The sequence below is a fragment of the Bos indicus genome, chromosome 20 (assembly GCF_029378745.1).
Source record: "Bos indicus isolate NIAB-ARS_2022 breed Sahiwal x Tharparkar chromosome 20, NIAB-ARS_B.indTharparkar_mat_pri_1.0, whole genome shotgun sequence".
Lineage (NCBI taxonomy): Eukaryota > Metazoa > Chordata > Mammalia > Artiodactyla > Bovidae > Bos > Bos indicus.
Genome location: NC_091779.1, coordinates 59173821 through 59191008, shown reverse-complemented (window position 1 = coordinate 59191008; position 17188 = coordinate 59173821). Strand labels below are relative to the sequence as shown.

Here is a 17188-nt window from a genome sequence, read left to right as displayed (position 1 = left end):
CTGCAATGCAGGAGACCCAGGTTCAGTCTCTGAGTAAGGAAGATTCCCCTGGGAAGGAAATGGCAACTCACAGTATTCTTGCCTAGAGAATTTCATGGACAGAGGAGCCTGGTGGGTTACAGTTCATGGAGTTGTAAAGAGCCGGACATGACTGAGTGACTAACACATTATCTAAGACAGGTTGCCTAAATGCCAGACCAACACTCATCCTTTTGAAACAGCTGGGTGCACACACACACGCACAGAGGAATTTGAAGTAATGGAGTGTTGATGTATATTCTGATTAAAGCTTAAGTCTGCTCACTCCCTATCACAGTCAACACATAATCCCATTAATAAAGGGATTTGTGTGTGTGTGCTTAATCACTCAGTCCTGTCCGACTCTGCAACTCCATGGACTGTGTAGCCTGCCAGGCTCCTCTGCCCATGGCATTCTTCAGGCAAAAATACTGGAGTGGGTTGTCATTTCCTCCTCGAGGAGATCTTCCCAACCCAGGGATCAAAACTGAGTCTCCTGCATCGAAGGTGGATTCTTTACTGCTGAGCCACCTGGGAAGCTAATAAAGGGACTTACATACCTACAAGTCTTTTAGTTTGTGCTGCAAACTCTTTACTTTGCTCTGTCCATCTTTCTTTTTCTCCTGCCAAGCCTCCGATCAGTGCAGAAGCAGCCTGCATCTTATGTCTGCACCTCTCTGCATCTTCAAGCAAGGTCTAAACAAGAAGAAAGCCTTTTTTCAGAAAAATAGAGCCTGCAGCTCAAAAACATAATTCTAAAACATTATATGTTATACGCCTTTGTGAGAAACGTGAGCCATTTATTTCACAGGAAGCATTAACTTCCGTTTCTATGTGTCTGGGTCAGTCCAGCCCGTGTTAAGCCCTATTTATGGAACATAGAGGGATTCCTCAGGAGGGGTCCTAAGCCAATGGGAAGACCCTCCCCAGATTTTCATAAACTGAGATATAATGAAAATTTGCATCATTGATGATTTTCCTATCAAAAATTACAAATAAAATATACGCACACATGCTAATATCACAGAGCACAGCAAAATGTAAAGACACGCATATCCCCACTTTAAAACGAGAAATGATGGTTCGCATGTTAAAGTTCTAGCATCACTATTGCTTTGTCTAACTCCATATCTCCTTTGATTTCAGGTGAAACTCTAGATTGTCTTGAGGTTGTGGAGTTCTGAAGCTCATTCACAAATTCCAGCCCCATTAACTCAGCAGCCCCCTACCTGTTGCTCTTGTGTCAATAAAAGACCTCTAACTAGACTTCCACACACTGTTGGGCTTCCCAGGGGGCTCAGTGGTAAAGAGTCGGCCTGCCAAACAGGAGACCTGGATTCAAACCCTGGGTCAGGAGGATCCCCAGGAAAAGGAAATGGCACCCCACTCCAGTATTCCTGCCTAGAAAATCCTATGGACAGAGGAGCCTGGTGGGCTACAGTCCATGGGGGTCACAGAGAGTCGGACACAACTGAAGTGACTTCACAGCAACACACACTGTTGCCCCTCAGAGCTTTGTTCTTAAAAACAAATGGCTCCGTATATGTAGTTATGGCTGATTTGTGACGTTAAATGGCAGAAACCAACACAACACTATAAAAATTCTTTAAAAAAATTTTAAGGGAAAAAAAAGCAAATGGTTCAGTTTCTCAATATTGAAGAGACAGCTGTTAATTCTACCTGTAAAAATGTATATTTATGAAACAATAATGGATATGGATAAAGATTTAGCTATATGACAAGTCACTGGGAGTTCATATAATATTCACACATATTTATATAATATATATGTCATACACATATGCTAAATGTCTAACAATAGAGGATTATTTATATACTTTATGGTATATTGTGAATAAGAATACTCTAAAGCCATTAAAATATAATCATTATGAAAAATAATCATTAGTTAAATTTCATTTATAAAGCAGTATGTACTGAATGATCTGTTACAGTTTTACATGAATTTAAAATATATGTAAATCAGGCATATGTGTAGATACAAAATAATGAAGAACAAGATATTTTTAGGCTTTATCACCAGGGTTACCTATGTGTATTTTCTATAAAGAAACACAAATTGCTTTTGTAATAATAGCATAATACAGTGTTTTTCAGAAACAAGATACTTGTTCCAGTTTGTTCTAGTCTGCTCAGTTTTCCTTCCCACTAGAGTTAATGCAGAAAACCCAAAAGCCCAGCTGAGAGGTGCACCCACACCTGTACACCATCCATATTTGTTTGTATCTCCCCAAAACAAAAGATGTCAGCTGGAAGTATCATATGACATCATTGTTTTCTTGTTATTGTTGTTTAGTCACTCAGTTGTGTCCAACTGTTTGCCCTCCAGGCTCCTCTGTCCGTGGGATTCTTCAAGCAAGAATACTGGTGTGGGATGCCATGCCCTCCTCCAGAGGATCTTCCAGAATCAGGGATCAAACCCACATCTCCTGCATTAGGAAGGTGGGTTCTTTATCACTGAGCCACCAGAAAAGCCCTTGTTTATATCTGTTTACCTTTAAAACAAACTTTTCATGTGAAAGATATTTTTAATATTAAGTTATCCTCCCTAAGTTCCCCATCCCCACTTCTGTGTGGCTGAATATAAACTGGCCAACCTCTCCCCTCCCGGCTGTTGCTTTCTGGAAGCCCAGGCTCCTCGGAGGGGATTGGGAAATCGGGGATGGGAGCAGACAGGAGTGAGAAATGAATTTTCCCTCTGAGCCTGGCGGGGGGAGGGTGCAGAATTCCTTGGCTTCCATGGGTAGTACTCCTGGCTCTCTCTTTCCCAATGCCCTAGAATGTGACCAGATTCCTGGGGAAGTGGGCCCTCCACAAAGCCCTGCCCTGTGCACAGAGCAGCAAGACACACACTCCTCCAGGGACTGCACACCTGGGTAATGAGGTCACAGTCGTGACCATGAACCGAAGACTTGAAACCCTCCCCTGCCTCCCTGTAGTCTGTAACCCTGGACTCTCATGGAGCCCCATGGAGGAAGAAGCAACACCATGACTAAAGGTCAACTTCATGCCAACCTGTTGCGGGCAGGCCAGCACATGGCCAGATTTTGTTTTCTTATGAAAAATACATGACATTTGTTGAAATTCAAAATTTTAAGTTAAAGCCATACCTTTATAGTAGCTGTACTTACATGGTCCTTATAATTGCTCACCTAACAAATAGCAGATACTCGAGAACTAAAGAGCTTGAGTGAACTAATGCAAAATTGTTAAAACTGAAAGATAATAAAATGAGGCTGTAAAACATGTTTACTACATGTAGCAGCGCTTCTCAATGTGAGTGTCCAAATGTTAGAAATTAACAGGCCTTCTTCATAGTTTCTAAAGTAGTCTTTCAAACTGCAAAGTGAATTTTCTCTTGATATTATAAGTGAATTCCATAGACCATAAGTAATAAATCCAAATGATGATACATAATTACTTCTCCAAAATTTCTATAAAGCTCTTATTTTGCTTTCAGGAGACTTATCTTTAACAGAGAATACCACACATCTTGCACACTGTGCAACTGATGTTTATCTAAATTCGCTCATTGGGACTCTGTAAAGAGACAGACCAACAGAGCAGAAATCTCAATCCAGCCAAGCGACAACTGAGAAGCAGCAAAGGTTCTAAAACAAATCATCAAGGAAAGCACAGGGAGAATCTAGATCTTGTTTTCCAAATGTAGGCTTTATCGGAGGCAGATAGAGATTTTGTGAGGACAGATGCTTACATAATCTGGGGATCACTTTAAGAAAATCATTAAAGAATTTTTGCAAATACAAAACAGCCAAGTGAACATGTAATGAGAATCAGCAGGGAAAAAGCACTACAAAGTCCTGATGGTGAAGAACTCAGGTCCCTTTCCCCTGGGATCTCCAGGTATTTTATCTGAATAAAATACTCTCCCCATAGACCTCTCCATGGCTCCCAGTAAACTCAGCATTTATGGGGCCTGTGCAAGTGAGGGAAAATGAAGCTTAAGCTACATTAGGTTTATGTTACATCTGCCTTGATTTCCAGAATGAAGGAGGCCCCAGTGGAACTGGAGTTAATATAAATCAATGAAAGAGCTTGCTGCTCAGTGGAGAGGAAATATACAAACTTTGATTTTGAAGAGTGCTACATGTATGGATGTGAGAGTTGGACTGTGAAGAAGGCTGAGCACTGAAGAATTGATGCTTTTGAACTGTGGTGTTGGAGAAGACTCTTGAGAGTCCCTTGGAATGCAAGAAGATCCAACCGGTCCATTCTAAAGGAGATCAGCCCTGGGATTTCTTTGGAAGGAATGATGCTAAAGCTGAAACTGCAGTACTTTGGCCACCTCATGCTAAGAGTTGACTCATTAGAAAAGACTCTGATGCTGGGAGGGATTGAGGGCAGGAGGAGAAGGGGACGACAGAGGATGAGATGGCTGGATGGCATCACTGACTCGATGGACGTGAGTCTGAGTGAACTCTGGGAGTTGGTGATGGACAGGGAGGCCTGGCGTGCTGCGATTCATGGGGTCGCAAAGAGTCAGACAGGACTGAGCAACTGAACTGAACTGAACTGAAAGCTGCAAAACATGCAGAGGTTGAGAAGGCTGTGGGTAGTCTCTGTGACTGGGATACAGCCATGTGGTCAGGGTGGTCCAGCAGAGAGGCCTGAAAAGACATCAGATGATCAAGATCTAATCTAGTCCTAGGATCAATGCCTATGCTCAACAGCCCTTTTCTTGTCCTTTCTAGACCTAAGTTCCTTTCCTTATTGTTTTTATAATTTTCATTTTGTTTTAATTTTTTTGCTGCACCGTGTGGGATCTTAACTCCCTGACCAGGGATTGAACCCACACTCCTTGTACTGGAAGCACCAAGTCTTAACCATTGGACTGCCAGGGAAGTCCCCTAAGTTTCTTTCTTTAAAATGAGAATAAAATAAAAATATCTACCCTGCATACCTTGAGAGATTGTTTAAAGATTAAACGAGATAAAGTGGGAGGATGTGATTTGAAAAACATATCAAAAATGCTGCACAAGATGCTGCGTTCATCACAATATACAAGAAAACCCTGAACATCCATGTTCCAGCAGTGACTTCTGTTTTGGCTGAATATCCTGACCTCTCACTGAAGGTCCTTGGTGTCTGCTAGAAACAAACTCCAGGACTTGATGAAGGCGCATGTGCTATGTGTCCATGTGTGTATGTATGTATGTATACACGTGCTGCACATCACTTAAATGAATCCCTGCTGGCAATCAAACCCTTAGAGAGAGAAAGCAGGAAGGAACGAAGGGCTGACCACAGTGTCAGAGGACAGTCACCTGCTTTTCGGTCATGGCCTGCTCATACTCAGCCTGCACCACGTCCAGCTCAGCTTGCTTGTCGTCCAGCTCTGCCTGGGCCTTCTGCAGATCCTGCATGGCCAACATGTAGCGGTTCTCCTGCACCACCAGGTTGGCCTGTACAAGACACACACAGCATGAAGGGACAGGCAGCAACCCAGACATCCAGTCGCATCTGAGAACTCAGGGAAGTCCATGCTGCACCATCCAGCATGCCGCATCTGAGAACTCAGGGAAGTCCATGCTGCACCTTTTCTTTGTCCTTTGAGAGTCTTCTCAAATTACATTATCAAGGCCAAGTCTTCATGTGAACTTGACATGTTTGTAAGCAGACGATTATAAATCATTAAGAGAGAGTCAGCAAACTTTTTCATAAAACTCCAGATAGTAAATATTTCTGGCTTTGGGGGACAAGATGCAAAATCAAGACTTTTTTTAAGTACTTAATTTAAAATTCTATGAGCTGTACAAATACAGGTGGTGGGTTAGCTTTGGCCTGCGGACCATAGTTTGCCAGTCCCTAAATTCGAACGCTGTAATAGGAAATGCATAAAGGCAAATTGCAGATTATTTTAATATTGAGTTGTAGGGGAAAAGTTGAATATTTAGAATATTTAGCTAAATTTAATATTTAGAATATTTAGCTCTCATTTGCCAAGGAGAGCTCATCACTGTTAATGAAGATGTTAAAACAAGACAAAGAATGAAACATAATTAATCACTGAATATAAAGATCTAGGTTTTCGTGGGTAGAGATGGACTTGACGGTATTCCTGTAATTCTCATATATTACTTGCTTTCAAGTAAAGAATTGATACTTGAGCTGTGACCAAATAAAAATATTTGTTTTAAGGAAGCTAAATTAGACTCAAAAGACATAATCAAAAGCAATATTGGGGGGAAAAAAAGCAATATTTGGAAAAGGTGATGTAGAAAATAGTATGTGCTTACAGGAATTTAAATTTTTTTGAAAAAAATTTGAAACCTAAATTCCCTCTTTTAAGTTTTTAAAATGGCAAAACTGACTTTAATGGGGAAACCCAATACCAGCATGATATTATTTCTGAAGTGTTTGAGAAGAAAAGATTATCTTAAAAATATTCTTTTGAGATAAGTTATTTTCTTATCTGATAACCCCAGGTTCCCAAATTTTGGCAGAATAATTCTTTAAAGGAATATCTAGTTCCATGACTAGAGACAATGACAGCAAACGCATGGCTTAAAAATTACAGTTTACAAATATTCTGACTCTTGGAACATTTTTCTTCATCTCTGCTCTAAGAAGAATCTGTTGCCATGACTTAAACAAGGAGGAACAGCAAGGCTACCCTGTCAACTTACTGTAAAGCCACCCACTAATGTCAAAGTATCACAGTCCCCCAAACTTTGGATATTTTCAAGGACTTTCCTCAGAAAAAAAAAAAATAATAATCTTTTTAATGAAGTATTCAAAAGATATAATCAAAGGGTATAAAAATCTTTCAAATCCAACTGCTCACATTAGGAGCTGTAGGACTCTATTAAGATTACTTAAACTCTATGAGCCTCAGTTTCTCCATTAAGATATTGAAAAACTACCTGCTAAGATTTATGAGAGTGTGTTGTGTGCATATTAAATATGATAGCATGTAAAAACCCAATTCTGGGACCTGGTCTATAATAAAAGTTTAATAGATAATAATATATTAATATCACTCTTCTAAAGACCTTTTTGATATGGGCCATTTTTAAAGTCTTCATTGAATTTGCTACAACATAGCTTCTGTTTTATGTTTTGGTTTTTTGGCATCAAGGCATGTGGGATCTCTGCTCCCTGAGCAGGGATGGAGCTCACACTCCTGCACTGGAAGGCAAAATCTTAACCACTGGGTCACCAGGGAAGTCCCTCCATAAATAATAGTGTTATTATCTGTGTTCAATATTTAAGGCTCTACTGTTGTAATGTTCTGCTTATGTGAACTCATATTTACTAGTTTTCACAGAGTTTCTAAGGAGAAATCTTATTAGAATGAAATTGAATAGAATTTAAATTGAAATTCTTGTCATCAATATTTGTTTAAGTTTATCCAGTATTAGAAGTCACTCGGCCTGTCTAGAGGAATTGTAAGATGAAAGAAGAGTCCCTCAGTGTCTCCATCACTAATGAGTGGTAAAGAGGTCCCCACTGGAGTCAAAGGAGTGTCCTCAAACTCTTCACTTGGGAAACGAGAGAAACCCCTTCAGAAATCAGTGAAGTTAGACCCTTTGGTCTGTATTTCTTAATATACTGAGCACAGTTGCCCAATGAGACTGCACTTTCTTTGTCTTCTACTTCTCTCTATGCAATGAACATGTGGGATCTATGTAACTATGTTTATTTTTATGACAATGGCAATTAGGAGGGACCTGACAAACTAGAGACTTCCAGACGCTGGATGCTACTAAGAGCACAGGAGGGCACCCCCAGAACAGGCGTCTCAGAAGGGAAGCATAGGTTCCAGGGACAACTAGAAGGTCCCCGCCTGGTGTTCCCTTCACATCCTACTGCAGGACGTACGTTGTCCTGGGGCTGGATGGAGCCTGACTTGTACCAAACGTAATGGAGGAGATGTTGTTCTTGCATAAGCCTTGTTTAGAATGTCCATTATTTTGTACTGATTTTAACTCATTTTATTTCAAGTAATTACAACAAAATAAAAACTCCCCTTGTGAATTCAAGTGTAATTCCCTTGGAGACACTTATGTATGCTTACGCACTGGAAAATTTTGCAAAGGATGCCCTATACTTTTCACTGGACTCAGTGGTTCAGTCAGTATCAAAATAGCCAACTGGAGTCTTCAATGGTCCTGAATCCATAGTACCTGACAGCATGACTTCAACTATTTGCTCTAAAAATCTCTAAGCCAAATGAATCCCTTCTGTTTTAAGTTACCCTAAGACCTCCAGAGACTCCCCACTGACTAAATGCTCCGGGTATGGTAATAATGAGAAAATAAAATGGAACTTGAAACTCTCTCCCTATCTTCTTTTTATTCTTGATTATTTTTAGCATGATTATTAAGTTCCTCATGTAGTTTGTAAGGATAAGAGGATTTTAGTTGATGGTTGAAAGATATCAGACTTATACGAAAGCAAAATAATCAACCAAACCATTAGGTGTAATTTTTGAGGCATTAATATTTTATTCTCAAAATATGTACTTGCCTCTCCATCTGCTAAAGACTCACTAAATGGTGTGGAGACATGGACAAATAAAGCTGAGAAATTCAATAACTCAGAGAGAAACAGTGGCATATTGTCAGCCCACATTAAATAAAGGATGCTAGTCAGTCTCTTTCTGGAGGGTCAAAGGGAGAGGGAATACTATGTCACCTCTGAAGACAAGTCCAGCCATCAGTGACTGTGTCCACCCTGCCTCATTCATAGGACTTCCTGGCAAGAGCTCTTGGACATTACTGATGGATCCTATGCTATAGTTTTCTGTGTTTCTTTTTCTCAAGTTAACACTGTCGGGGGGCGGAGGGGAAATGTCCAGCAGCCCACAGTGGACTTAGTATCCTTGTAGAGTCCATGCTTAAGGCCCATACAATTCCAGTGGCAGGAGGATTATAGAGAAGAAAGAAACATGCTATGCTTGGCCAGTCCAGCACCAGCTCTTATCATAGACTTGAGACTAATAACACCTAAGACTCCTTTGCTGCAGGAAAAGACAAGCCCTGTTGACCCAGAGACCCCCTGCTGGCACACATCCTGAAGCCCCACCAAGGAAGCTTACCTTCAGAGGCAACACCTCTCTGTTGATGGAAAAGAAGGAAGCCATGGCCTTGGTCCAGGAACAAAGACCCGCTACATTCCCACACACTCGTTTCGCGGTTTCAATGTTGTAGTCTGCCATTTCAAAGTAAGGATTCAAAAATTCGATCACTTCTTCATTGATTGTGTCTTTCGGGAATTGCTGTGGAAGAATGGAGTGAAATAGTTAAAATGCTTTTGTCCATTAAGTCATAATCACATTACGCTCATGATACCATTGAAACAAACGGTTAAATCCAAGAATGGATAAATATCTTGTCGATTTTTCAGGATATTAGGCAAATAAAATGATACATATATTTAGCATTGCAAATAAAGTAGATATGTAAAGTGTATATATTTAGACATAAATATTTAGCATTTAGCAGCAACCGAATGCTTAACACATTCAAAGAGAGGTTCTATTAAACTCACCTGAAATGTGACGAAAATCAGTTGGACATTAAGCCTTCAGGGTGATGAATTAATTTTTAATCACTGAACTATCAAGATTATGAGAGAACTTTTCTCTTCTGGAGGGATACAATTTTAAAATAGTAACAGAAATGGATTAAGAGTGCCTTCTTGCATTAAAAGAGAAGACTGACCAATCAGTGGAATTGGACCTTTTAAAAATGGTGTTTGATCATCTCAGTGAAGATAATTAAATGTTTTCCAAGTAGAAAGAAATGTAGCACCTAAATAATTCATAGAAATAAGTCTGCACAGAACATACCTAGCACAGAGCAAAACTCACCTTTATTCAGACCTCCTTAAAAATCCAAGTTTCTCTTGTGAGACTTAAAAAATAGTGAAGCCAGAAGAATATTTGGGAGCAGTGGAAGGATGGTGGTGACAGAAGGCAAATAGCAAAGTAGCTTCCAAGAACAGTGGCTCTGCAGCAGGTATATAAGGCAAGTCTGATGCCACTGCCACGTTTTTCAGTGAGTATTTTTTGAGCCCCACCCCCTACCACCACTGCTCTTCACACACTCATAATCAGATTAATCGCCACCCACTCTCCACCCAAATAGCATGCTATTCCTTCACAGGGCACTTACATCTCAGAGGCTCATATTTCAATTATCTGAAACAAGTCTGTATAACCCACTGGTTTCAGAAGATACTTCCTGTTAGAGCTGCTGCAAAAGGCCCCACAAGATGCTCTGGCCACAGTAGCCACATGGGCAACACTGAATTAAAAACTGCACAAAACTGAAAAAGACATACACCCCAGTGTTCACAGCAGCACTGTTCACAGCAGTTAGGACATGGAAGAAACCTAGATGTTAACCAACAGATAAATGGATAAAGAAGTGTGGTACGTGTACACAGTGGAATATTTCTCAGTTATAAAAAGGAATGCATCTGAGTCGGTTCTAATGATGTGGACGAACCTAGAGCCTATTATACAAAGTGAAGTAAGTTAGAAAGAGAAAAACAAATACTGCATTTTAGCATATATATACGGAATCTACAAAGATGATCCTGATGAACCTATCTACAGACTTTTGAACACAGTAGGGAGAGAGAAGGTGGGATGATTTGAGAGAGTAGCATTGAAGCATATATATTACCATAGATAGACAGTGGTAATCTACTGTATGACACAGGGAACCCAAAGCTGGTGCTCTGTGACAACTTAGGGGGGTGGGATGGGGAGGGAGGTGGTAGGGAGATTTAAGAGGGAAGTGATATATGTATACCTATTGCTGATTCATGTTGATGTATGGCAGAAATCATCATAATATTATAAAGTAATTATCTTTCAATAAAAATTAAAATTTTAAAAAGAAACTATGAAAAAATTTTAAAAATAAAAACTGAATGAAAGACAGTGCTGAAGTTACTGTGTAGGGTATGGATGGGGCTTGGGAATCCCAATCAGTTGTCTCAAGATCTAAATATTAAAGATAAAACAACAAAACTTTCAGAAGAAAAGATAGGTGCATTTATTCTACCCTAGAGACAGGCAAAGATTTACTAAACAGAACACAGAAAGCACTATTAAGGAAAATATTGATAAACTGGACTATACTAAACAAGAACATCTGCTTACTGAAAGACACAATTACTGGAATGAACAACTAAGGCAGAGAGTGAAAGAAGATATTTGCAAACATACAGATGACAAATTACTCATATTTTACATATAAAGAAACTCTAAAGCTCTAATGCTTATAATGTCATATTTGAAAGAGAAACTTCTACTCTGAGGAGATACTTAAATACAAATTTTAAATATATATGAAGAATATTGCTGCTAAGTCACTTCAGTCGTGTCCGACTCTGTGAGACCCCATAGACAGCAGCCCACCAGGCTCCCCCGTCCCTGGGATTCTCCAGGCAAGAACACTGGAGTGGGGTGCTATTTCCTTCTCCAATGCATGAAAGTGAAAAGTGAAAGTAAAGTCAATCAGTCGTGTCCGACTCTTAGTGACCCCATGGACTGCAGCCCACCAGGCTCCTTGGTCCATGGGATTTTCCAGGCAAGAGTACTGGAGTGGGGTGCCACTGCCTTCTCTGATGAAGAATATTACTCAGACTTAAAAAAGAAGGGAATTCTGCCATTTATAACAACATGGACAGATCTAGAGGGCATATGCTAAGTGAAATAAGTCAGACAGAGAAAGACAAATACTGCCTGTTATCACTTATACGTGGAATTTAAAATAGTCAGACTCACAGAAGCAGAGTAGAATGGTGGTAGCTAGGGACTTGGGGAGGAGAAAGTGGAAGATGCTGGTCAAAGGCCAAGGGTCAAAGTGTCAGTTATACAAGATGAGAAGGTGCTGGGGACCTAATGCACAGCAATGTGAATATAGTGAACAATACTGTATTATATACTTGAAATTTGCTGGGAGACTAGATCTTAAGTGTTCTCACCACCAAAAAAAAAAAAAGGAAAAATGATAACTATGTGAGGTGATAGATATTTAATTAGATATTTATTGGATTTAATGGATGGATTAAACCCAGAGGATGAGATAGTTGAATGGCATCATCAACTCAATGGGCATGAGTCTGAGCAAACTCCAGGAGATAGTGAAGGACAAGGAAACCCGGTATGCTGCAGTCCATGAGGTCACAAAGAGTCAGACATGACTGAGTGACTGAACAACAACAAATGGATGGACTATGATGAAAGCATTTCACAATGCATCAATACAAACATCAAAACATCAAGTCATACATCTTCATTATAATACATTTTTATTTATCAGTTATACCCCAATAAAGAAGAAAAACAGTAAGTTAAAAAATATGCATGCAAATTCATTTTCTGTTAAAGGATCCAGACACTCCAATGAAGTCTGAGTCCCCTCTTAGCCCATCATTACTGAACTACCAACCTGCAAATTCTGTAGAAAGTTCCCTGCTGTCATCAGTTTTAAAGATTCCTGCCAGGAAGGAACTGTGCAGCTTTTCTCCAGATCAATTTTCACTGCATTGACTTTCCTCTGAAACAGCAGCAGCACACAATCCATGATCCTCATGATGAGATGAGGGGGTCGGCCTAGCGTGCGGACAGTAGCGATGTCGGAAGGCTTGATGGTCTGGGGAGGAGAGGAGGTTATCATCCAGTCTTGAGACAGGAAAAGTGGAAACAAACATTTACTCTCCAAAGACTGCTATAGGAAGTCCCCTACCTATGAGCAAGTTCCATTCTGTGAGCACATCTGTAAGTCCAATTTGTTTGTAAGTCCAACAAAGTTAGCCTGGGTACCCAGTCAGTGACATAGTACTGTACTGTAATAGGTTTATAATACTTTTCCCACAAATAATACATAAAAAGCGAACAGATACAAAACACTTTTAATCCTGCAGTACACAGTACCTTGAAAGGTACAGTAGTAACGGGACAGCAGCTGGCACACAGGGGCTGGCATAGAGTGAATAGGCAAGAAGTGTCACTGACTAGAGGAGGGAGAAGGGGTGGGAGATGGTAGAGCTGAAGGATTGTCAGCAATAGGAGACGGAGGGCAAGTCGGGTCTTCACTCATGCCTGACACTGATAGAATCCACATTCGCATCTTTGAAAGTTCACAACTTAAAACATTCATATATATGTAGGGGACTTACTGTACTTCAACAGAGGAGTGCAAGCATTTTTAAGTTTGATGCAGTCATGAGGGCTAGAAGCATATTTAATCCCAAAGAAACACACATCCCCACAAGTTCAAATTTTTACAATGCAAAGTGACAGCCAGAGGAGACACAGTGAGAGACATGTTCGCCCTCTGATAAGGAGCCGTGACTTCTCTAAAATTGTAACAGCCACTTAGTGTCAGAAAAGGAAGCAGATCTGAAAGGAAAAGAATCATCAGCTCTACAGTAGATTCCAGCGATTCTCAACCAGGGAAACTCCAGGACTTGCAGTGCTCTTTTTACTCATTAGTTATGTAGGTCAAGAATCTGACTCTCTTACAGCTCGTCACCTTGGACCGACATCAGCGGGTAGCCGCAGGGCTGCCAGTTGCATAATTAGAGGTTTCTTAGCTGGAAACTGACCTTTAGATGATGGAACATGAGCAACAGGAATTTCACTAAGCTCTTAGAAAAGTTCTGTTCCATACAAAGGTTCTTATACAGTAAAGTACTTAACAGTCACATAGACGTGTTGTGGTCGATAATAAGTATTCTATCAGTTCTATCAATGGAATAAGCATTGGAAACACAAAAATAAGCATCTGATACTGTCCTATTTCTAGGACAAACTGCACCTTCATTCCTTCTAGGCCTTGGAGACCTTTCATCTGATTTCCATTTGCAACCCTCCTGTCAAAGGAAGGTACCCCATGAACTTCATATCAAAGCTAATGATCTTTTCTCTGAGAATTTTGGGGAAAATAAGAAGAAAAGAAAACCACTGAACCTGGTAATTAGAAAGGTAACTATCTACTTTGAAAAGGACTGTTTCAGTACACTAGCATTTGTGAATTCTAGACAGCTGGAAGTGAAGGAGAATTTGAGGTTAAAAAAAAAAAACTGGAAATAGCAGACAGACCTTCATTTGAGATATTTGGCTATAAAAGAGAAAGGAGAGAAACATAATAGCTGCCAATAGGGAAAGCAGCATCAAATTAAAGTGGATATAAAAGGGTCTGGCATGCTTATTTAACTTTAGCTTTTTGTTTGTTTTTTAATTTTATTTTTCTTTTTTTTTTTTTTTTACTTTTTTGAAACAGGATTTATTTCATAAGCAATTTACCTATTTCTTTTTTTTTCTTTAATAGAAAATTATTTAATTAGTATACATGTGTTCCCCATCCTAATTTTATTTTTTAACTTTACAATATTGTATTGGTTTTGTCATATATCAACATGAATCTGCCACAGGTATACACGTGTTCCCCATCCTGAACCCTCCTCCCTCCTCCCTCCCTGTACCATCCCTCTGGGTCGTCCCAGTGCACCAGCCCCAAGCATGTTTGTTTGTTTTAAAATTTATTTTATCAAAATATAGTTGATTTACAATGTATTAGTTTCAGGTGTATAGTGATTCATATATATATATATACACACACACAATAGTTTGCATCTTCTAACCCTAAACTCTCAATCCAACCCTTCCCCCAGCATTTTAGCAACCACAAGTCTGTTCTCTGTGTCTATTTCTGCTTCATAGATAAGTTCCTTTGTATCCATATATAAGTGATACCATACGGTATTTGCCTTTCTCCTTACAACTTACTTCGCTTAATATGATAATCTCTAGGGAGGTCCATCCATGTTGCTGCAAATAACATATTTCTTTTTTTCATGGCTGAGAAATGTTCCACTGTATATATGTACCACATCTTTTTTATCCACTTATCTGTTGATGGACATTTAGGTCGCTCCCATGTCTTGGCTACTGTAAATAGTGCTTCAGTGAAAACTGAGATGCATGTATCCTTTCAAATGTTAGTTTTCTCTGGATATATGCCCGGAAGTGAGACTGTGGGACCACATGGTAGCTCTGTTGTTAATGCCTAAGGGACCTTCACATTGTTCTCCATAGAAGCTGTACCAGTTTACATTTTCACCGACAGTGTGGGAGGGCTCCTTTTTTCCCACACCCTCTCCAGCATTTATTATTTGTAAGACTTTTTGCTGATGGCCATTCTGACTGGTGTGAAGTGATATCTCATTGCAGTTTTGATTTAATTTCTCTAATAATTAGTAATGTTGAGCATCTTTCCATGTGTCTGTTGGCCATTTGTATGTCTTCTTTGGAGAAATGTCTATTTAGCTCTTGTGCTCACTTTTTGGTTGGTTTTTTTTTTTTTTTAATTGAGTTATGAGTTGTTTGTATATTTTGGAAATTAACCCTTTATTGGTCTCATCATTTGCAAATATTTTCTCACTGTCTGTGGGCTGTCTTTTCATTTTGTTTATGGTTTCCTTTGCTATGCAAAGGCTTATAAGTTTGATTAGGTCCTATCTGTTTATTTTCCCTTTAGCTTTAAAAGGGGGAAATCTCAAACATACTTGGACTCAATTATGTTAGGGATCCATGTAAAATGAATTGGGGGTGGGGGTATAGCTGAAGTTCAACCTATTTCAGCTAAATATTAGATTTCTCTTTCTTCTACAGGCAAAGAAATATGACTACTACATATGTGTGTGTGTATGTGAGTGTGTGTGCAGTCAGGTCAGATTAGCATTGGGATAAGAATTGACACATTCTTTGCTGTTTTTTATTTGTTTTGTAGGTTTACATGGCTGATGCCAAGACAGAGTTTGAATGTACCTGGAATTTTCTTAGTATGAATTGGTAGTACCAGATTTCAAAACTTACAAGGAGGCAATAAAATGAAGACAGAACCAGTGAAGGAAATTATTGAAAAGTTCCCCTACATACCCCAATCACCTTGCCCCTATTCCCAGACATTTCTGTATTGATGGTGTTGCTGAATATTATAGTGGTAGAGAGTACTAAATTAGGAGGATACTGGAAAATATTTTATAATATTAAAAAACATGTCAGGCTTTTGAAATCTTATGAAAATGTAGACTGAGATGTAAGAACTGAGATGCCACAAGCTCCGTTCCTATCGTGCTGTTAGTATCACAAGTCTAATAAAGGTTTAGAAGTTTCTTTACACTATCCTTGTCTTCTGTCTATTGATCAAAGACGCTCAGTGGAGCCAGAGTGTCTTAAAATGGGAAGGGGGAGGATATGTTCAGGATCTTAAAGAGATATCTGCACCCTTATGTTTGCTGCAGTATTATTCACAATGGCCAAGACATGGAAGCAATGTAAATCTCCATTGATGGATGAATGGATAAAGAAAATGTGGTATTTACATCCAGTGGAATATTATTCAGGCTTCAATAATGGAAATTCTGCCATTTGCAACAGTATGGATGGACCTGGAATATATTTTGTCAAGGGAGATAAGCTAAACATGAAAGAAAAATGCTGCATGATCTCATTTATATGTGGAATCCCAGATAAACTCATAGAAGCAGAGAGTAGAATGGTGTTGCCAGGGGCTGAAGGAAGAAGGAAATGGAAGGTGATGGTCAAAGGGTAGAAAGTTTTAGTTATGCAAGATAAATTCTAGAGATCTACTCTACAGCACAGTGCCCACAGTTATCAATACTTTATTATATACTTGAAATTTGTTAATGGGTAGATCTTAAGTTGTGTTCTTATCAAAAAAAATACCAATAAGAAAAACAGACTTACCCTATGATCCAGTAATCCCACTACTAGGCACAAAGCCAGAGAAAATCATAATCAAAAAGATACATGCACTCCAACGTTCATAACAGCACTATTTGCAGTAGGCAGGACATGGGAGCTACCTAAATGTCTATCAACAGAGAAATGGATAAAGAAGATATGGTACACATACACAGTGGAATACTACTCAGCCATAAAAAGGAATGACACCAGGTCATTTGTAGAGATGCGAATGGACCTAGGGAGTGTCATATACGAGTGAGGTAAGTCAGAAAAAGAAACACAAAGATCATATATTAATGCATATATGTGGAATCTAAAAAAATGGTACAGGTGATCTTATGTGCAAAGCAGAAATAGAGACACAGAGCTAGGGAACAAATATATGGATACCAA

At 39.3% G+C, this 17188-nt stretch overlaps 1 protein-coding gene across 2 annotated transcripts in view; it reads right to left on the bottom strand.

Annotated features, from left to right (window-relative positions):
• The window catches only part of DNAH5 (dynein axonemal heavy chain 5), a 329281-nt gene that overhangs the window by 68245 nt on the left and 243848 nt on the right, over positions 1–17188 (bottom strand). For both annotated transcript variants that reach the window (XM_070774842.1, XM_070774841.1), the window contains exons 59-62: positions 12471–12674; positions 9101–9280; positions 5325–5462; positions 579–714 (exon numbers count right to left, since the gene is read on the bottom strand). In XM_070774842.1, coding sequence (XP_070630943.1) covers positions 579–714; positions 5325–5462; positions 9101–9280; positions 12471–12674 — 658 coding nt within the window. The remainder of the gene's footprint in view (positions 1–578; positions 715–5324; positions 5463–9100; positions 9281–12470; positions 12675–17188) is intronic.